Source organism: Phyllostomus discolor, chromosome 5 (genome assembly GCF_004126475.2).
Source record: "Phyllostomus discolor isolate MPI-MPIP mPhyDis1 chromosome 5, mPhyDis1.pri.v3, whole genome shotgun sequence".
NCBI lineage: Eukaryota > Metazoa > Chordata > Mammalia > Chiroptera > Phyllostomidae > Phyllostomus > Phyllostomus discolor.
Genome location: NC_040907.2, coordinates 151,357,530 through 151,380,810, shown reverse-complemented (window position 1 = coordinate 151,380,810; position 23,281 = coordinate 151,357,530). Strand labels below are relative to the sequence as shown.

General features: G+C 42.0%; 1 protein-coding gene across 2 annotated transcripts in view; it reads left to right on the top strand.

Moving 5' to 3' along the window:
- HPSE2 (heparanase 2 (inactive)) overlaps nt 1–23,281 on the top strand; it is a 619,058-nt gene that overhangs the window by 574,689 nt on the left and 21,088 nt on the right. For both annotated transcript variants that reach the window (XM_028513737.2, XM_028513738.2), the window contains exons 10-11: nt 10,029–10,174; nt 17,230–17,376. In XM_028513737.2, coding sequence (XP_028369538.1) covers nt 10,029–10,174; nt 17,230–17,376 — 293 coding nt within the window. The remainder of the gene's footprint in view (nt 1–10,028; nt 10,175–17,229; nt 17,377–23,281) is intronic.

The following is a 23,281-nucleotide window of genomic DNA, read 5'->3' as shown; positions in this document are numbered from 1 at the left end:
AGACCATCATGATCTAACTATCCAAATTATTAAACCAAGAATAGTTCAAATGCATTTTTTCTAAAAATAACTCTCATTAAAAATCACATAGTATGGCATTTTTTACAACAAATTCATCAGTTCTGCCCCTGGCATTTTGAAGCCAGACAATATCACTGTCCTAGTGAGCAGATGAAGAACCCTTTATAAATTCTTTGTGCAAGCTTGTGGTTGCCTTCGCTTGCAATGTGCCTGGAATTCTGACCACACACACCAGTGTTTCTGGCGCCTCCAGTGTGATGACCCTTTGGCCTGCATTTCTAGGTTGGAGGCTTCCTAGGCTGTGATGCCACTCAGTTCTCTGGGCATCATCCCATGGTATTGGGCTAGAAGTTCCCCAGCAGCTGCTCCACAGAGCCCCAGCTGAACCAATGCCCCTCACCCTTACTTAGGTCTGGGATCAATGGGGCTGAGTACAGAAAAAATCTGTCATTTTGTTTCAAGTAGATCACCTGAAATCGATCTAGAGATGGGAAAGAGAAACAAGGGGCAGGGGGCCCAACCAAGGGGAAAACAGGCGCTGTGTTGGGCTCTGGGAATACAGCAGTGAGAAAACACAGTCCTGTCACCGTGAAATTCACAGTCTAGAAGAAAAGAGACATATGAATCAGAAATTCTACCAATAAATGTGCAAATACAAACTGAATCAAGTGTCCTAGGAGAAAGAAATGGTTCTCTGAGAACATGTAACGCAGAAATGTGATTTAGCTCAGGCAGGGGGCAGGGGTGGTCCAGGAAGCCTTCCGTGGGAACATGACCCTAAAGCTAGCATCTGAGAGTTAACTAAGTGTGTGTATGTGGGGAGGGGTATAGGGATGGGAGTGGGAGGTAATTACGGAGACAAGAAGGCCCTGCCCATGTGGGAGGGGGAAAAACCAGTGTCCTTGAGCATGAAAGGCAAGGCACTCAGGGCCCAATTTCTATTAAAACCATTGGTCTCACTCTCTCACTTGTAGGCAATAGGAAGCCATTTGAAGTTTTAACAGTGGTCAGACCATGGGATGGAGGAATTTCATTCCCTCTAGAAAGGAGATCAGGGAAAAACTGTAGCTTTTAGTTGTCTGAAGTTGCTGTAGTCCCCTGGGAACTTTCTGGGTGTGCCCTGCAGTGTCCTCTCTGTGGAGGAGGTCGAAGCAGCGGGGTCCTCTCCCTCCCACGTGAGCTCAGGTGCACCAGCACATCAGGTGCAGAAATCCACAGTGATGTTCCTCTTCATTTCTGCTTGGCTCTTGAAGGCCAGATATCTAGATGAAGAGTGGCTACTGATGTAGCGTTTGTACAGCATCTAAGAAATGAGTCAACTGGGATTTTGTAACTTTGGAAGTCAGACAAGAGCCTCTATGAAGGAAAAATATTTGTCTTTTTGCTGACATACTTCAGTACTTGCATACTTCCCAGGAGTAGAAAATACTGAAAATAAGCAAGTTTAGGCACCGACAGCAAGGCCTACCAGTGCTCAGGAAAACCATGACCTTCCAAAGTTACCATTTCACTCCCAGTCAGCCCTGGAGGCCCTTCCATCAGCATCAGGAGGTGAATCCTTGTTCCATAATTCATTCAATCAAAGGACACTTCCTGAATGCCAGCGTTCTCGTTCACAGGCACTAGGGACGCAAAGGTAAGCCCCAGTCTCAAGGAGATTCCTTCCAGCCACCGTTAAACTTTCCAAAGCACTCACACACACACACAGACCAGTTAAGTTTATGTTTGAGGGCAACTTGAACCATAACTGTGTACATACTATAACATAACTGTTTTCTTGAGGCCAAAAAAGATCTTTCAAGGAATAAAGAGAAGAATAAGCAACATTTATTAAATACGTTTATCTATCAGGCATTATGATAGATGTTTCCAGGTGTATTATCTCATTAAACCTCTGTGAAGAAACTGAGGTTTGGGTATAATAAATAACTTTCCAGGGTTTGAGTATATATCTTTCAACTGTAAGCAAATTATTGCTCCACTTTTGTTTCTATGAAGCATTCCCCAAGTCCCCAGTCATAATTAATTGTTTCCTCTTCTAAATTCCCAGAGTACAAGTGGTTCCTGCTTGTGTGGTGTTTACTTTAGTGAGCCTCACTTTACAGAGTTGTTTACATGTGTCTTGGCCCCTAAGTTCCTTGAGGACAGGAAGATGCCTTGCTCATCTTTGTATCACCCAGGCTGGACAGGATACCTTGTGTACCACCAAGATGTGCTCGTGAAATGCTTGTAGAATGAAAGAATGTATTCACAGCTCTCACTGGGTTGATCAGAGCCTCGGGCCCCAGTCCAGCACCCCCTTCTCAGCCCTAGTTCTGTGGTGTATCATCAAGGGTCTTATGGTCACGTGGAAAACATCGTCGGCAAGCACAAGCCCAGCTCATGCCTGCAGAAACAGCTTCCCCTCGCCACCTTTCTGGCATAGTGGTACAAATTCTCGGGAAGTCAGACTCCAGGTTAAGGTCCATGCAGGTTGTGGCAACAAGCAAGGCACTCTCTGTGCATAGAATTCTGGGATCATGGGGACTCACAACCTGATCTGCAAAGAGGCATGGGCCCTTGGCTCTGTGGACATCTTACCTCATGGGGAGGGGTGCAGCTGAAGGTGGACCAGAGCCTAGCTCTCTAGAGCAAGGGCCCCCTTGCCCAGTTCTACACTAATGGAAATAGCAAATGCGAGAAATAATGAGTCAAGTGGATAAAGACAAAACATTCCAAAAATATGCACTGGATTCATATGTACTAAAAATAACAAAACAAACTTCAGAACTAAAGTTCAGGGGCACATTAGGAAAGATTTAACTGGTGCACATTTGTTAGTTATTACTGCTACGCTGTTTGATTCTGTTTTCTTTTAGGTATGTTCTTTACTTCTCCCTGGCTGAGCTTGATCCCACTGAGCTTTCGTGGGCTGGGGTTGCAGTGGGAGGTGGTGGTGTTGAGCAGAGAATGGAAATACAGCTCTTGTTGCTGGGCTGCCGGAGCCCTCCCATCCTCTGCAAGTAAGGATCTGAGCATTTAAAAAGCTACGAACCCTGCTTAATGCTCATTCTCTATATCCAATTAATCACCATGTCCAATCAATTTTATCTCCTAAATATTTCTCATATCCCTCGTCTTCTCTCTAATTTAATTTCCTCACCTTAAACGATCATCATCTTTCTTCTAACTAACCTCCTAAATGGTTTTCTTCAATTCATTTTCTGCACAGCTGTGAAAGTCAACTTGCTAAATGTAAATTGAATCATGTCACTTTATCTCTTAAATTCTGCAGTGGCTTCCCATTTATTTTAAGACAGATTCTAAAATCCTGAAGCCTATTATCAACCTGGACCTACTGTCCTCATCTGGTATTCACTTGCTGAGCTCCAGGCTGAATTGGTCTCCTTTCAGATTCTCAAACTTTCCAAACTCCTTCCCATGCCAGAGCTCTTTCTTTTGCCCAAGGCACTTCCTATCCCCTCCCCTCTCTTCCTCAAATCTTAAATGTCAAAATGTGACTCCATGACAGACTCCTTCCCTGACTGCCTCCTACCCCCACGCTGGGTCACATCTTCTATTATACAGCCTCATAGATTCCTCCATTACCTTAGTACTGTTAAAATTAATTCACTGCCTAACCCATTGGCTTTAGGACTTTCTTTCTTGCTAGATTATAAACTTCATTATAGCAAGAACTGTATGTGCTTTATTCACTACTGTTTCCCTAATGCCTAGCACAGAGCCTTAAACATGATCCACATTCTGCCATCGAATTCTAGCACCTCCTGCAGGCCAGGCGCTCTGCTCGGGGTGGACTGTAGGAATGGGTAAATAATCTTCGACCTGGAGGAACACGTGGTTCAGGGATTAATCCAGTAAATTCTGCAACCCTCTGTCAGTTTCTCCTTTCCCATTTATTTTGGTTCAACTTACTCCATATACTTCATTGTTGAGCTTTCAGACAATTGACTTTTTGACAAATACTTGAGAAAAAGAAAAGATTTAAAACCTCTGTCTTTTCAGTGTCATCTGTTATTAGTTTTCCCTCTCCAACTAATAAATGGACACTATTTTCTTCAGTCTCCTCTCATGTCTGATACATTTAAAGAATGTCTGTTTGTGTCTCTCTTTGTCCCTTGAAAATTGCAATGCATTCCTTGCTGTGGATTTTTTTATTGTTGACATAAAAAACCAATATATTTGCCTTCCTTCTTGATGGCTTTTATTGTCTGAAAACTTCTCATTATATTCCATCTTTCTTACAATGTTCTTTTTTTGTTGTTGTTAGAGATGTGTGTACATTCTTTTTTCTTTCCTATCTGCTTTTTCATAAAGATAATTTTTTTCTGCTTTTCCATGTCATTCCCTAAGAGATATCTAGAGATTGTATTATTTATTTATTTTGTTTATGATTATATAACTGGCACATATTCATAGTAAAAAGAAAGTGAGAAAGGAGAAAAAGAGGGAGGAACAAAGGCAGAGAGGGAGGAAGGAAGGAAATACAACTTGAGTCAGCTAAGAGTTAGTTTACAAAGGGGAGAGAGAAGGCGAGTGAGAGAGGAGGTGGAGATTGTAAGGAGGAGGAGAAGGGGAGGAAGAAGAAGATAAATAGGGAATTGAGAAAAGAACACAGGTGAAAGAGGAGACCGAAAATGATGCATGGAGCTAAGTGTAGGTGAAAATTCCACATTCACCTTGGTTTTTAACCTACCATCAGCTGACTCTGCAACCCACTCCCCAGAGGGAAGAGATGATAAACTAAGAGCAAGTCACCATGACCCATGTCCCTTTGGGTGAAACAGTTCAGAGATGTCAGCCTGTGGGTGGGTCACGATGTCATCTTCAGACAGTAAGCTCTGATTAACAAGTGCAGCTGTCATTATTCTTTACTATCTTTTTAATATATTACTTGACATGTTCAAAAGAGTATCCTTACCTGCATGTCACTTTTAAAGCAAACTAATACAGTCAGCACCTGTGAATCCACCACCCAACCCCAAAATGAAAACACTGCTGATAATTCTCATCAAAATGTAAGTTCTCTCATATCCCATTTTCCCGATTTCTTCTTGCTCTACTTAAGGTAACTGTTATCCCAAATGTTGTGTTTATCAACCTATTGCTTATACGCCTATACTCACAATTTTATTACAAATATATATGTGCTTAAACAACATATATGACCTAAATGTGAACGGATATTTTTTAAGAAACAAAAAGCAAAAAAAATTCCAAAGTCACACCATACAAGCAACACACAGCCATTGCCTAGAACACGCTTTACCTGGGCTTACTATCATTGAATTTTGGGAGGTGCAGTGGGGTGGAAGCAGGGAAATGAAGGCTTTTGTCCACTGATGTACATTTTTGGAAGTGAAAGCAAAGACATCCATCGCAAATAGTTTTCATACAGCACCAAAAGGATAGGCAGGGAGAAAATGAATGTAGAGGCACTTTGAAAGTGCTTTATCTAGAAATGGAAAATCAGTGAATCTGCCAGTAGAGCAAATTTGGGGCTTAACACTGGATTCTTTTTATTGCTTTGCTTGCTGCTAAATGGTGAATAGAAAACTTCTAAAAATAAAATGTGTTCTGATTTCAGTCTCTGAGTTGAAAAGTTTTCCATATTTTCTTCCTCTCTCCAGTTTTTCTTTTATTATAAAAGATCTAGGATACTTTCTTAATAGAAAAATATAGATGATTATGAACTTTCACTTTCAAAGGAAAAAAAGGAAGGAAGGAGAAAGGGAAGGAAAGAGAGAAGAAAGATCCCTGAGTATAAAGAGGTTTTTTTTCTGTTCTTTTCATATTTATTGATAAGATTCAACATCATAAAAATATAAATTCTCTTCATTTAGTCTGTAAATTCGGTGAAGTTCCAAAGTCACAGGAAATTTTGTGTAGATACTTGATAATCTGATTCTGAAATGTCTATGACTGAGTAAAGGCCCAAGGTTAGCAAAGCCATTATTGAAGAACAAGGCAGGAGGATGTGCTCTACCGGATTTCAGGTTACATATAAAACCACAGTAATTAAAACTGTGCAGCATTGGTGCAGGACGGAAAAATGGAACAGAACAAAGAGCCCGGAAACAAACCCGTGAATATATGGAACTTTGATGTACCACACAGAGGGTGTTGCAGATCGCTAAAGAAAGGAGGGACCATTGAATAAATGATGCTGGCACAATTGACTACTCATAAGGAAAAATATGAAACTAGATACTTACCTCACACCATACCACAAATTGATTCTAGATCTATTAAAGCCATAACCATAAAAAAACATTAAAAGTTTTAAAAGAAAAAGCAAAATATCTTTATGAACTAGGCATGAGGAAGGATTTACTAAAATACAAAAAAGCTAAGTATTATATGCCCACTAGGTTGGCAAAAATGAAAAAGTCTGAAAATCACAAGTGTTGGCAAGGGTGTGAATCAAAGGGAAGTCAAACAGACACTGCTTGAAGGAAGTATAAGTTGGAATAATTGAAATCACTTTGAAAAAACAATTTGGCATTATCCTGTAAAGCTGAATATTTGCACACCTGTGTAGGACACAGCACTTCCACTCTTAGGTATCACTCTAGAATGCTGCTATGGTGCTTCTTTAACTTTAATGAGTAGCAGAATTACCTGGGCAGCCATGCAGTCTGAAGGCCCCACGTCTGGAGATTATGACTCAATAGGTCTGGGATAAAGCCTGTAAACTGGTGTTTCTACAAAGCACACAAGTGTTGAGGCTGCTGCTAGTTTCCAATCACAATTACAGTCATACTTCTCCAGATTTCTTCATCTGTGTCTTAGGAAACAGGAACGAGAATGTTGAAAGCCACATTGTTCATAATAGGAAAAATCTGGACACAACCCAAATATCCATCAGCAGAAGAATGGATAAATAAATTGTAGTATGTTCACACAATGGAGTATACAACATTGAAAATGAATGAACTTTAAGTAGGAGTAACAACCTGGATGAATCCTATAAGCATAATGTGAAAAAAAGTAAGTCAGAGAAAATTACATACAGCATGATACCACTTTATAAGCATGTTGGCTTAAAAAGCTAACAAATTGCATAATATATTGCTTAGGATAAAGTTAAAATATGAAATAGGAATGAAAAGCACAAAAACGGGAAAGGAAGAATCATGTAACTAGATGCGACGGTGTGGCTATTGTAGCTTTTAAGGTGAATGATGGGTTTTCTGTGCTTCAGAACTGCCATGTAAGATACATATGTTCTCCTGTATATGGAAAATATACATAGAACACATGAAATGGAAAAAACATTAAATGAGTGCTAATCAGGTAAGCTAAATGAGACAAGAAGAGATTGTAAGGAAACTAAAACTGATAAATGACAGAAAAGATCCTAGAGAAAATAGATATGCAGTGTGCAGGACAAACTTGAGACCTCTTCTTGCAGAGAGGAAGCAGAAAGATTTAAAAAATGAGAAAAGAGATGACACTTGCGCAGAATCGAGGATGGAGATTGGCCGGCTCCTGGAACAGAGACTGGAGCACACAGAAAGAAACACGGTTGAGGCTGTGTTTAAAGAGCACTCTCACGGGCTGGAGAGAGGCCTTAGTCTGTCTTATCAAAAGCATTCCCAAATACCAGCAAATTAATGCAGAAACCCTGGTTGACACATTCCTGGTAAGAGTCCAACTATCAAGGATAAAACATGACTCCCATAGCATCGTGGAAGAACACAAAGATAGAAGATAAACAGGCTAACCAAACCCAGAATAAAACCCATGCTAGTCTCAAACTTCTCTGGAACAACAAACAGTATGAAAAGTAATTTGGGGGTTTATTTGGGAAAGTAAATGGATATGACTAATTAAGGAAAGTTTGAATAAAGTGAGAAAAATGATAATGAATAGACTTGAATCTGTAGATATTAACATGTAAATTTTTAATCATTAAAATGATGTGAAACTGATAGTGAAATGGAGAGTTTAGTGGAAGAGAATAGAAAATCCAGATGCAGAATTATATATAACATTTCTTACCAGTATGTCATGATATATATAGTTCATAAAATATCATATATATGACATATTCCTACATTTACATATATTTGATTTATATTATATATTTATTATAATATGCATATATAAATACATGCGTAAAGTCAATATATTAAATATATCATGTATGATACAGTATATATGATATAATTATTAACATAGAATAATTCTATATAATATAATGCTATTTATATTTCTATTTAGTTACATGTATATAGAACTTAATATGTAATGAAGATGGACTTAGGAATAGATTATTCACTATATGATGGTACAACAACCATAAATTATTCCAAAAATAATAAATAAAGCTACTCTCATACACCAAAATATTTCTCAATGAACTAAAAGGTTAAATTTTAAAATTATAATATAATAAGAACTAGAAAAACATAAGTTAAGATTTATCTGATCCTTGTTTGAGGAAGGACTTTCTAAGACTAAAAGAAATTGAGAGAAAAAGATTGACATATTTTCCTGTAAAAGTTTTTAAAATTTTTTATATCAAAAAAAAAGCACAAAAAATAATAAAAGGCAAACTACACACTGGGACAGAACATTTGCCCACATACAATCGAAAGGATTCTTACTACTAACATTAAAAGGTCTGTTACCAATTGGTGAGTACAGAGTGGACATCTCATTGGAAACATGGGTGACTGTGATAAACACATCACAGAGTAATAATCAACAGCACAGAACTGGTAATCAGAGGAGAGCACATTGAACCAATGAGATTTTGTATCTGTATGACTGACGATGATGAAATATTTGCCATCTTAAATGAAAAGGGACTATATTTAATAGTCATGCTAAGGCCACTTAAAGTTAATGCAGGTAGATAGATGGTCTGGCAAGGTTTAGAGCCCACTACTCAGGACCAGTTTGAACTTATTCTGCTGGCAAAGGGGCTGTGAGACTTTGTTCTGAAAGTCTTTGAAAACTTGCAGACATTTTTAAGCAGCGGATGTTATAGATGGCTACACAAGAAAAGATAAAAAGATCATTAAGAGGCTTCTGCCTGGAAAGGTGGCAGTGAGAAGATGCGGTTGATGTCTGGGAGACTTTGAGCGGCAGGCACCGAAGAGCAGGTTCCCTGAATGACAGGACTGAAGTGGTGGGAGGAAGCCCTGTGCCACAGACACTGAGCCACTGCCCCACGACAGGCCATAAGTGCTTACACAATGCAAATGCAAGTTTATGGTTGTATCAAATACAAAAACAAAATATGCTAATAGAAAATATCATACAAATTAAGGTGTTGATGAATAGGCTTTTGTAAGTTCAAATACATGCCTGGGTTACAAATCAAATATTTATCAGTTCCAGATGAACCCTGGGACAGCTAAACGTATCATGTTCTTTTTAGTTTACAATTAGTCTTTTTATTTTAGAATTTTTGAGGATGACCCAGAATTAGCACCATGGTTTGCGAACATTCTTCTGTTTTTGCTTCTGACCCTGGAATCAAAGACTCTGGTCTCCCACCTGGAGAAGCTCCGTCTCTCACACCTCACTAATCGTCTTCATTGACAATATTTGGAGAATGACATTTTAGATTCTCATATTGGTGGCAATTCTAAAGTTGGAAGTCTTCCACTGTACAGTGAAACAGAAGCCATAAACCAGAATAAAACTACAGTCATAGGAAAATAAAATTGAAAATGTAAGGCCCCAACCAGTTGCTATTTCATGTGAATCTGTTGTTTCAAATGAAACTTTGCTTCATTTGTCTGTATGCAACTCTGAGTCACCTCCACTTAGGTTCCCCCATTTAGGCCAGTTGAAAGGCCAGTTTAGGTCATGCCTGCTTTACTATCAACCCGGGTGAGCGCTCCCTCGGGGTGACCATGCTTACAGGGTTGGTCGCATTGGTCAGGATTTACTCCTGCTAAGGAGGACTTTCCGGCCTGTGTGTTTGTCACGTGTACTCAGAACCCCTGAACATGTGTCTTCCCCTGACTCTCCATCTCTGTTCTCCCCAGGACTACTGGCTCTCTCTCCTGTACAAACGCTTGATTGGCCCCAAAGTCTTGGCCGTGCACGTGGCGGGGCTCCAGCGGAAGCCACGGCCAGGCCGAGTGATCCGGGACAAACTGAGGATTTACGCTCACTGCACAAACCACCACAAGTAAGTCTTCAGAGAGATGTCACAGAAAGCCACCTGAGGGGCTTCAGGCTTTCGGCCCCTCTTGGAATTCCATGCCGTGTGGGAGGACTAACTGAAAACTGCCTCTGGAATCACTCATTCTGCTTGCTCTTTGTGGATTTCAAATTATCTCTGATAAATAATTTTTCTCCAAGTAAACCCCTTCTTCACACTTAGAGGATTTATTCATAAAATGTTCATAAAAACACATGCCATTTTTTCATTTACTTCTTCATCCAAAAAAATTTTTATTGAGCTTTTTCTCTGTGCCAGTTGATATAATGCCCAAGGTTTTTTTGTACACCTCTGGCTAAACCAAGGCGAGCTATAAAATCCGTTCCTGTCATCCACCAGCAGAGGTTGAGGAAGTCAGTTGACGTTTCTGACACATGCTGGAGAGCTAGAGCTGAAAACAGCCCCAGCCCAGTGCATCCCAAGCTAGGGGCCCCCAGGATGGAGGAAGGTGTGCCCAAGGGAGTCATGGCAGCTTTGGAGCCGTTTTCAGTATTTCAGAAATCTTTTCAGCTACTTTAAGGGCTAAGAAGTTGAACAAAATCCATTTTAGGGGGCCGGACCCACAACAGCTCAGCCAGGTGGTGTGCAGTTATCTCCTTGTGATCGGAAACACTACTTGTCATTAGAGTTGTCTTTAAAACAAGTATGAAAAATAGTTATCAGTAAATAAAGTTTGGCAGAGAAAATATTTTGAAACATGAGGGTCATAAAGTAAAAAATTAAAACTGATCCTAAAGCAAAACCCCTCAGACCAAAAATGGCTTTCTTATATCATTTCCTGTTGAAGGAGCAGAATAGGCAGTGCTGGAAAAGAGAGTTTTTTCTCTTATCGCAGAGAAATGTGGGCACGGGGGTGGGGGCAGTGTCTCCAGCCAGGCCTTCATTCCAGCAGGCCCATCACGGGCTGATCATGGGCAGCAGATAGCACAAAGGGCCCCCCGGTGGTCAGGTTACAGCCGACGCCCCTTCCCCTTCCTTGATGAGAGAGGAGCCAAGCCAATTAATTTCTCATGATAAGATTTTTCAAAGAATCACTCTGAGCATAGGCGGCCAGGGGCCAGTTGTCTTGTCTTTAGATACAAGTACCTATTGTGGATGAGTGGAGGCTGGTTTGGGCAGAGGCCAGGGGTTTTCAACGTCCCTTTTGCTCAACAGGAAGCTCAGTCCAATACCTGACAGAGAGTGACTGCTCTACGGCCTTGGCCTGGAGTTATCTGATCACCACACAAGGGAACATTGTACTCCTTGTCTCCACCCTGCAGTAACCACCCAAAAGGTGGACCCCCAGCTTCAAGAGGGAAAAATTATTCTTGGCACCTCTTGTCTCTTTTGGGAACACATCAGTTTGTGGCCTTTATACTGTCTGTCTGAGGACTCGGGGGAAAATGTCAGTAGCTCTGCTTAGCAGGACTTGAGTGTCTTCACAACGGACCCCTCACCTAGCCTCTTCCCAGCATTCATTCTGACATTCTTTTATGTTCCCACAGAAGTCGTCACTAATATTCTGGGTATACCGTGAACTCAGGTCCAGTGTCTCATTTGTTTTTGTTCTTGTTGTCTAGTAGAGTGACCAGCCTAAAGACGTTCTCAGCAAATATTTGACGAATAAATGAATGAAAGAAGAGATAAGGCATTAAGACATTCCTTCTGACTTAGAGTTCTAGCTCCCTTCCACTTTGATATCACAACATCAGCCAGAGGGAGAAGGTATGGTAGAGTGGCTAAGAATTCTACATTCATGAGCATGAGGCCTCCAACAAGTTACCGAGATCATCCAGAGTCAAAATTCTCTCCACATCACCAGCTCTCCTCTGCTCTCTGTGAGGAGTCAGTCACTCCCGAACTTCTCTGGGGAAATGGTGCCACTGTGCTTCGGTCAGGGCCATTCCTCCTTCTCCCCATTGAAAGAAGGGAGGGAGGGAGGGAGGGAGAGAGGGAGGGAGAGAAGGATGGAAGGAGAAAGGAATCAGGGAGGGAGGGAGGGAAGGAAGGAAGGAAGGAAGGAAGGAAGGAAGGAAGGAAGGAAGGAAGGAAGGAAGGAAGGAAGGAAGGAAGGATGGGCTTTACTAATCCATTCCACACATGACCCTAATGATAATAATTGGGGTGGTGAAGGTCTTTTTGTTCCTGTAGAAAAGAAAACCCTCAGTGGATGCACTGCATGGGCTGAGATTGCAGGTCTCCTCCACATCAGTGGGTGTCAGGCACCCCAGATAGGTAGGTGCAAGGAAAGAACTCTCTGTGCTCCACCTCTTTAGGAAGCCACATGCCCTGTCTGTACCCCCTCATCCTCCACAACAGTCATAGAAAACACTATTGATGCACTTCATTTATTCGTGGCCAACAAGGCCCAGGTCACAGAAATGTCCCAGAGTGGGCATGTTGGCTTCACACTATTCAGTCTTGACCAGTACTATGAAAATATCTTATATACCCTTGGTCAAGGATTGGGTGAGAAAGTATAAACTTACTGTAGAACAACCCAAAGAGTCTGTTAACACAACTCCTGCACTCTAACATGTATTGAACACTTGCTATGTGCCAACCATCTTGCCAGTAATTTGTACTTATGTTATATTGAATTCCACAGTTCTAATGCATCACCCTTGTATGCAAATAATGCATATACAGTGCGTTAATAATGCAAACAGTTTTACAGTTCAAAAGAACCCTTAGAGATCCTTTGGCCCAGTGTCCTATACAACACAACAATTCCTTTTACACTCTCCCTGACGGTTATGCAACCTCTACTTGAATACCTCACTGTCTGTCATGGCAGTCTCTTGCATCTTGGGTCATTTCTGACCTTGGAGAGTGTTGTCTTTTGTGATAAACTTAGGAACAAAAGTCAGATGCTCATACCAACACCAGCAGGTGCTCTTTCGCTTTCTGTTCTGGAGTTAACACATTAGGACACAGGCATCTTGGGAGTTCTCACCTTAGGTCTTCTTGTTCAGAGAACAAATACATTTTGACTGGGAAAAACCATTTTCTCAACCATTCTGCTGAGACAATGTATGTTTCTGGGGAGGGGCTGAGGTCTTTAGCCAAGTTTAGAACCAATTGGAACCTGGTGGATATTGAAGCAAACTGAGCCTTTTGGGGTTCAAGTTCATTTATTATTGGCAAAACATGACTTCCTGTTTTTCAGAAGAAGGTTTTTTTTAAGACTCATAAAAAAGGTTCCTGAGGCTTCTTGGACATCAAATGGCTCTTACAAAACAATATTTTGATGAGTTAAGTGTAAATGAATCAGAAACATGTGGATTAAATTTCCCTTAAAATACACAGGGGCTTTGAAATTAGGGGGAAAAAATGTTTGGCAAAACATGGCCTGACTTATGCCGAACCCAAAAACTTTGAATTAGATTTGGAGACAATGGACCAACCCAGTTTTCAAGCATATTGACTTTCCCTGAGAACGACCATGATTCCAAAGCATCATCCTCCCTCCCTTCCCTTTCCTAGTCTCCCAGCTTCAGTAGAGACATTTCTAGAACAGTGACTGTTTTTTATCTGGAAGTCAAGATGCACCTCCCCATATGACATTCCCCACCTCTTACGTCCAAGATATTCTGATTCCAGCCTGCCTTCTCTGACTCACTTCCTCCTCCTCCCATGGCAACACAGAGAGGATGTCAGGCAGCAGAAAGATGAAGTCCAGATACGTGGATTCTCTGCTGGTGGTAAAAATGTCACCGTGAGTGAGACATGGAGCAAGACAGATGTTCTACCAGACAAAAAGGGACATTCATTAAGAAAACCAAAAACCACCTGGACTAATTGCCTGCAGGCCACGCCTTCAATCAGACCCCATTTTCTTAGGGAACGGATACTGTTCCAAGATTAGTTCTCTGTGGGCAGAGAATACACATTCTTCAGGAATCTGGATTTTCAACACAGTACATTCAGGTTGGTGCTGTACTCCCCAGCCAAAAATGTGTCTTCAAAGCCAGAAGACATCTGCTTAATGGCCTTGCCCATCAGCCAAGCAGGGAAGGTCTGGCAGAGGCTGTTGTCAAGCCAGTTCCTACCTGAGAAGGCTCCAGGAATTCAGTGGGAGCCTCTGCATCTCGGTCTCTGGGCCGGCTGGTTTTCAGCACTGGTTTGCCTCCCTCAGGGGAACTATGTGTAAATGGAAATCAGGCCATTGCCAAGCAGCCTGAAAAGACAGCTTTCCCTGGAGCCATGCTGTGATTTCAGGTCTCCCTCCCACCTACCACTTCCCACCTCCCACCCTCTGCTCTCCAGTCTCTGAGGCCTCATTATGCCCAACTCTGCAGAAAAGAAACTCATAAATGCATGCACAAGGCTCTCTTTCCTCCTCCACTGCTGGCCTTTGAGAAGGTTGTCTGATGATTGTTAACAGAAGGGATTACCATGGTCAGCAAAGTCAGTACCCATGCATGCCTACTTTCGTTCACATTCTGGAGCCCAGAGAAGCAGCAGTTAATGGTGTCTTCCTCAGTTCCGCACACAGCTAAGCTTAAAGCCCACCAATGGAATATGGTTGGTGTCCTTTAATGATGGTAAATGCTGACACAGGTTAGCAGCATCTCTCTTCAGAGCTCTGGTGACACAAGCCTGTGCAAATAAGTTGGCATTGTCTTCTGGCCTAACTCATTTGTCTCCAAAAGTTAGCTCATGTGTTTCAGGGGATTGAGAAGAAGGACCAAAAGAGGAGAGATCAGATGGAAGAGTCGTTTAATAATTTATCAGAATATCATGTAGGCATACAGGAAGCTTGGAACACAGCACTGTACCCCCTACTCATGCAAGAAAAATCAGGACACAGCCAGGTGGGATATGCTGTGGTAATTCTTCTCATGACCTTAGTGGATTGCTCTAGCCAATGGCTCCCAAACCCAACTCATCTGCCAAATATCCCAGGAAGATTTTTTTTTAAAAATTACAGATATGCAGGCCCTGATCACAAATGGATTGAAGAAAAAAATGCAGGGGTTAGTCCTGGAAACTATATTATTAAAAACAAATAAACAACCCAAGTTATCACACTGACCTGCCCTTGGTCACTCAGCTCTTAATTATCACCTTTAGAAGCAAAGATGAGTGACCCAGAGGCTAAGGGGGCTGTTTCTGCAAGGAATGATATTTTCCTCTGGGCAGAGTTGACGTAGAGTTTCTCCGAGCTCCTCCTTTGAAGGCTGGATCAGGTCATTTTTTCTGTTTCCTCTCATTAACCCATCCAGATGGGGCCTTAAGGGACCCCTTAGAAACAAAATCTTTTTTCCTACAAGAGAGAAGGAAATCATTATAGTTTTGTTGATACACACTGAAAGGCCGTGTAGGCATATAGTTCTCCCAGGCTTCTGAACATCCTGTAGTGGTTTAAAAGGACCCCAAAGTGGTAAACATTTTTATAATCTAGGGGTAGGTAAAACGGCTAAAGCAGAAATCAAAGAGATCAATAAATTTGTCTACATAAAAGTTTTACATTTGGGGGTGGGGAGCCGAGGTGGGGTGAAAATGGAGGCAACTATACTTGAACAACAATAAAAAAATGTTAACTTTTATACATCAAATAAAACATGAATTGGTCAAATGAATTGGTCAAAGAAAAAGGGGAAATTTTGTAAAATACATGCAGGCAAAGGCTCACTATCTCTAATAGATAGTTTTTATAAACCAATAGAAAATGGGCAAAGGACATGGTCAGTTTAGAAAAGAAGAAATGGCCAACTGGCAAATGAAAAAAATGCAGCACTCAGTATGAATTTTTTAAAATACAAATTAATACAACATTGAAATCCTATTATCACCTCTCAGGTTGAAAAAGGTTAATAGCCAGTGTTGTTAAGAATATAAGGAAATGGGCATTCTTATACATAGCCAGTCAGAGTAAGTTGGCACAAACTTTCTGGAAAGTTAATCACAATATTACCAAAACGTGTGTATCAGCAGGATTGGTGAAATTATGCTCTGATAACAAAGGCCTCCACACGTCCGGGGCTTTCAATAAGAAAATGGATTCCTCATTCACACTGCTGGTGTGTTACACTTTAGCCGTAGCTCTGCTGTACCTCGTCTCCATCCCAGGGTACGGGTCAAGAGGGCCCGGCGCCCACGGTCAAGAGCATTGCTGGTCTTCCTGCAGAGAGGAAAGGGGCAAAACAGGGGTTGGCTCTCAGACCTCCTGGCCAGAGGTTTGAACATGTCCACCCACATTTCATTGGTTTCGACAGAGCAGGGACATAAAATGTTCCACAGGGAGGGGCACCACTGGGAAAGGACCAGATCTGGTGAGGAATCATACAGTGTTCATTCCCCTGACCTGATGTTTTCAACTAGGAAGACTCCATCCATCAGAAATAATCATGATGCACAAAAAGTTTATGTACAATGAAGTGCCTCATCACATAATTTATAATGGCAGGCAATTGAAAACAATGTAAGTCCCCAAAAGTAAGGTATTAGTGAAATAAATTACGTTACATTTCTATGATTGAAGAATTTAGCATTCTTTCATAAGTAACATATATCATATAATAACATGGGAACATGTTTAAGATGTTCATGAACTGAAAAACTGTATAAACAGTGTGATCCCAATTATGTAAAAACTGAAATATGTCACATACTCAGTAAATATTTGTCAAATTAATAAACTAAGAAAACTGGAAGGATGTTTATGAAAATGTTATTATATCTTAACATACTTGGGTTATGGGAGTTTTCTTTTTCTTTTTGTGTTTTTCTATGTTATTTATTCATTTCATTCAGCAGTCAGCATGTTTTACTTCCATACTCAGAAAAAGATATTCTGTTTTCTCAAACCATCCCAACACACTTAAACAGGAACAAAAGGAGTGTGGTGAGAAGTGAGCATCTTCTCTGCAGGAAACCACAAAAACAAGGCCTTCCTGTCTTTGAAGGTGGCCAAGAACCATTAAATAAGTGCCCTTTCCTGGAGCAGTTCTGCTTCCTACCATCTGTAAATTATTTAGAAGCATCTAACTGACCACCTTGTTTCCATCTTTTCCTTCCCTCTCCCTCTGAATCAGCCACAACTACGTTCGCGGGTCCATCACACTTTTCATCATCAACCTGCACAGATCAAGAAAGAAAATCAAACTGGCTGGGACTCTCAGGGACAAGCTTGTGCACCAGTATCTGCTGCAGCCCTACGGACAGGAGGGCCTGAAGTCCAAGTAAGTGCTGACCTGGAAATGGCTCAGGTGCAAGGGTAGCAGAAGCTGGGTGGGGAGGGAGCTAGAGTTGTCCTTTTGTTGAAGTCACCAGTGGTGCAGCTGATTAACTCAGGGGCTCAGTGGGACAGAGTCAGGGGAATGCTGACCGCCCCCCCTGGGATGCTGGTCAGTCATCTCCCTGTCTCTAGGCTCGGATCCCTCAACTGTCATGTAAAACGGTGGACAAAATATTTGTCAACAAGGTCAGTCTGGGCATCTGGGCAAGACAATTCTTCATTATGCAGGATGATCCCATTTCAAACTGTTTAGCATCCTTGGCCCCTGCCCACCAAATGCCAGTAGCACCCATTAGTCATGTGCCAACCTAAAACACTGGTAGTGGAGAACCATGTCCCTTCCAGCTATAACATTCCATACCACAATAACTCCATCTGTCACCATTTATAAACCTCATGGGGCTTCAAGGAAGGCGCACGGAACAAAGGATCAGAAGTCGAGACATCAGAGGCAGTTCTGCCCTTAACCACGTCACTCTGGGCACATCACCTGTCTGGGTCTCAATTTTCTCCTCCAAACAACAGGAGAGAAATTATATTCTGAGGGCTTTGGGTCCCTTCAAACTCGATATATATATGATTTTGCGATACTCCCTACCTCCCTCAGTTTTTACTAGAGACTGTTGACAACACTGATTTCTATCAACAGAAAGCAGTTCTAGGCCAAGGTGACAAGGGCCTGGTCAAGGGCAAAGCCACCTCAGTTCCCCAAGAGAGGCCTCCCAGGAAGGGTATGGGAGGTTGTACAGACTGGGAGCATTCCCACTCCATTTTTAATGTTTACCAAGTTTAACAAAGCTGTAAACTTGGAGCAGGTGGCTTGCACTCCCACAGCTGCCCACAACTATTTGTGCTTTAATTATTCGCTGTTGCACTGCAACCTTGGTGGCTTGCATTTGGCTTCCAACTGTATGTGCGATGGGAACAAAACACAATCTGGGAAGTCACTTACGGAGTTTTTTAGCCCACCCTAGATCTGTACTTTCAGTCCTGGTTCACATTCTGGCTCTGTTTTCTGGCCACATGTACATTGCTTCTACTTTTCTTTCCTCTCAATCCTACCTATATCAGCAGAACTCTCTTGAGTGTTTTATTCCCTCTCTCTCAGCTTCCCAGTAGTTCATGACTGGTGTGCTGAATTCCTGGTCTTCATCCTAGGCAGGAGGCTTGGTTCTGGTTTACTAAAGAATCATAAAACCTGGGCAAATCCTTTAATCCTAATCCCTAGGACTCTATTTCCTTATCTGCAAAATTCAAGGATTACTATATTTTTGCTAAGATCCCTTCCAGCTCTAAAATTCTCATACGTGGTCTGGTTTTCTGAGGGCCATGAATTTGTCTCCCACTGCCATTTATTTTTTTATTTTTTTACATTGCTAGTTCTTTATTTTTAAAATTACATTTTATTGATTATGCTATTACAGCTGTCCTGATTTTTCCTCCTTTGCCCCCCTCCACCAAGTACCCCCCATTCCCTCAGGCAATCACCACACCCATGTCCATGGGTCATAGTTATAAGTTCTTTGATTACTCCATTTCCTATACTGTACTTTCCATCCCCATGGCTGTTCTGTAACTACATATTTGTATTTCTTAATCCCCTCAACTTTTCACCCATTTCCCCACATTCCCCTCCCATGTAGCAACCTTCAAAAGGCTCACTGTATCCATGATTCTGTCTCTGTTCTTGTTTGCTTAGTTTGTTTTTTCAATTCAATTGTTGATAGATATGTATTTGTTGCCATTTTGTTGTTTAGTTTTGATTTTCTCCTTTTACTTAAATAAGTCTCTTTAACATTTCATATAATAATAGTTTGGTGATGATGAACTCTAGTTTTTTCTTGTCTAGGAAGCTGTTTTTCTGCCCTTTAATTCTAAATGATAGCTTTGCTGGGTAGAGCAATCTTGGATGTAGGTCCCTGCTTTTTATGACTTTGAATATTTTTTGCCAATCCCTTCTAGCCTACAAAGTTTCTTTTGAAAAATCACTTGATGGTCTTATGGGAACTCTCATGTAATTAACTAGCTGCTTTTCTCTTGCTGCTTTTAAGATTCTCTCTTTATCCTTAAACTTTGGCATTTTAATTATGATGTGTCTTGGTGTGGTCCTCTTTGGGTCTAACTTGTTTAGGACTGTCTGTGCTTTCTGGACTTACACGTCTATTTCCTTCACCAAATTAGGGAAGTTTTCTTTCATTATTTTTTCAAAACGTTTTCAATTTCTTGCTCTTTCTCTTCTTCTGGCACCCCTGTGAGGTGAATGTTGGACTTCTTAAAGTTGTCCCAGAGGTTGCTTATATTATCCTCATTTTTTAAAATTCTTTTTTCCTCTTCTTGTTCTGATTGATTGTTTTTTGCTTTCTTATATTCCAAATCATTGATTTGATTCTCAGCTTCATCCATTCTACCATTGTTTCCCTGTAAATTGTTGTTTATTTCAATTAGTATATCCTTTGTTTATGACTGGATTTTTTTATGCTGCTGAGGTCCTCACTAAGTTCCTCAAGCATCCTTATAACCAGTGTTTTGAACTCTGTATCTGGTAGATTGCTTATCTCCATTTCATTTAGTTCTTTTCTGAGTTTTGATCTGTTCTTTCATTTTGGTAATATTTCTTTGTTTGCTCACTTTGGCAGCCTTCCTGTGTTTGTTTCTATGTATTAGGTAGAGGTGCTATGACTCCCTGTCTTGGTAGCATGACCTAGTGTAGTATGTGTCCCATATGGTTTAGTGGCACAGCCTCCCCTACCACCCAAGCTGGGTACTTGAGGTGTGCTCTTTGTTTGGGTTGAATATACCCTCCTCTTTTAGTTGAGCCTTGCTTGCTGTTGTCAGGTCAATGGGAGGGATTTACCCAGGCCAGTCAGCTGCAAGGATTGTCTGTGACCACTGACCACAAACCTCCACCGCTGTGGAGGTTCCGCTGTGCAGGGGCAGGGTGTTGGTGCTTCAACATGATCTGCAACTATCCATGGGGTGAGTAGGCCCTAGATTTTTCCAGGTGGTAGAAGCCGAGGTCAGCCCCCACCTGTGTTTTGCCTGGGGCCACCCTCCATGAGCTCTAAAGCAATCTGAGATGGCTGCTACTTGTGCTGGGCTTAGAGATTCCCAGGCGAAGCCAAACTATGAATCTAGGCCAGCTGCTGCTAGTGCCAGGCCTGGAGCCATGTAGAAAGAAATATGGGGGCTGGGAGCTCACTGAGGCCAATTGTTGCTTGTTTGAGAGGATTTAGGAAGTTGTGAAGCATGAGCCAAGACCAGCCATTCATACAGAAAAGCCACTGTTAACAACTGTAAGTTGGGTGGGATGGAGCTTCCAGAGATTTCCAGTTTGGGGCCAACAGTGTTAGCCACGTTGATGGAGTCTTGGAGATGGTACCTACCTACCAGCACTGTGGCCCTGTGAGGGGAGGGTTCAGAAAAAGGACAATGGCCTTTGCCTGCCTTTCTGTTTGGGAGAAAGCTGTCCCTCAGCATTCACTGTGATGCCAGATACTTCAGTTTCTCCCTGTATGCCATTGGTCCCTGTCAAGCTGCTACCCTGGTGCTGAAGCTCAGAGGGAGTGAGTCTGGATAAGTCTGTGTATAGGTTCTTTAAAAGGAACTGCTTGGGACTCCAGGAGTTTCTTCCACCAACTCTCTCTGCCTGTTTTTGCATCCAGAAGATATGGGGACTTATCTTCCTGGCACTGGAACCCTGGACTGGGGGGGCCTGGTGTAGGGCTAGGACTCTTCACTCCCAAGATATCCCTCCCAAATGTTTATCCACCACAATGTGGATGTGGGACCAGCCCATTCTGCATATCTGCCCCTCCTACCAGTCTGGATGTATGTGGTTTCTTTAACTGCATAGTTGTCAGACTCCCATTCAACTCAATTTCTGATGGTTCTGAGTGATAGTTGTTCTATAATTTTGTTGCAATTTTGATGTGGTTGTGTGAGGAGGTGAGCCATATTTACCTATGCCACCATACTGAGCAGAAGTCTTTTCCTACCACCATTTAATAATGGCCTAAAAGTCATGTCTGACAGAGGGGCTGACTCTTCAGCAGTGACTGTGGTAGTTCTGGGTCTTCTGGAACCAAAGAGATTAGGAGCTGAGCCTGCCCAGTGTCAGGAAGACCATGTGTACCACATGGTAGGAACTGATTTAGTCATTCCACAGGGGTCCTGAAGAGGGATTTGATAATACCCACTAAGATCAAATAACAGTGTCATACAACTGGAAAGAGAGGGAGCTGGAATCAGAGGAGCTATGAATCCATTTGCTACCATTTGCCTGTGTAACCAAACCTCAGCTCCCTGGCCCGTCTGATGGGGTTATTGTGAGAGTCAAATTAGAACATACAAGTGAAATGAAGCCTCCTACAAATGAAAATTTTACACACCCATGCATACATATACATATGTAAGTATAAAGACAGATACCACATGTGATTTTACATACATTATACTTACGAGAGTTTTGGATTGGAAGTCAACAGGGATTCCAGCTGGAACCCTGAATCTACTGCACTGTGGAATTTTAAGCCCTTCGCCTACTTCTGTAAACTTGTTTCTCTCCTGTAAACTATTGCTACTTTAACACCTCTCTCATTCTAGGCCTTGGTAGCTCTAACCTTAAACTGTGCCTTTTTGGACCATAAGCTGCCAGATAGGGACTGCCATGTACACATTCAGTGCCACATCCAGCGCTGTGCTCAGTAACTGCTAACAGCAAGAGCCCTCAGCGGTGCTGGGCTGGGGGTCTCACAGGAAGGGCGTGGTTTCAGTGCAGCAGACTCCACAGGAAAGGATGAAAGGAAATGCTAGGAAGTGATTTCAGCCTTTGGTGTCTCCTTCTCTCTTTTATAAGCCTCTGGGGCCAGATTCTGTGTTCTGTGTCTGCTAATTCCTAGCGGCAGCCTGAAGCCATGTTAGCTCAGAATCGGACGGAAAGCTCCTGGAGCAGGAGAACCTGTACTTGGTCCTGTCTGGAGGAACCTGGAAGAGGATATGGAGTAGGTCAGTACACCACTCAGGCCACTGGTGGGGCATTATGGCCTGAGGTTTCAGGAGGAGGAAGACATTGGCACACTTTTTTGATTAGTAGAGAACATGTGGTAATTTGCCTTCTCTTAAAATTGCCATCAGGGCTGGGAATATTTGAGATCTCTGAAAGGGTTTCCCCATGTGAACTCAGGACCCAGGTATGTCAGGTGTTACTGCACAGGAAGTACCTTTGAGGTCAATAGTGGGGCAGAGTCCAAGCATCCTGGTCCATAGTGAAAGTTCCTGTTTCTTGTCTCAGTGGGTAGACCAGTCGTAAGGCCCACCACTCAAGTCTCATAAAAGACAGTTCTCATTCTAGGAACCAGACAAAAGGTAGGTGCTCTGTATCCCCCAGGTTAGGAAAAATGGAGCTTTTACAAAACTTTGGTGTGTACAAGGAAAGAGTATCCTATTTCTGGAATACATATTCTTCAAGGCTGGCTGAGGGAAATGAGCAGATTTAATTCAGAGAAGAAAAATAAGGTAAGTCACAAGGACTTTCTTCAGATAATCAAATGACTGCTAACTGAAGAAAACAGATTTGGCTTGGAATCCTCTAAAATGACAGAAAACCAGTCAGTGCAATTTAAAAGAGAAAGATTTCACCACAAAATGAGCTGATTTTCCCAAGGCTTGCCTGGTCCGACCAAGGGCAGGGCAGGCTTTCTCAGAAGATAGCCTATCAGTCAGAGACTGAGCAGCCACGGCCAACTCAGAGGCGCCCCGAGCCTCCTCACTCAGTGGAAGGGGGAGGCAAAGGAGTACTGCTTCCCCCCAAACTCAGAAGTTCTGTCCTTCTCATCCACTGCCCGTCCCCC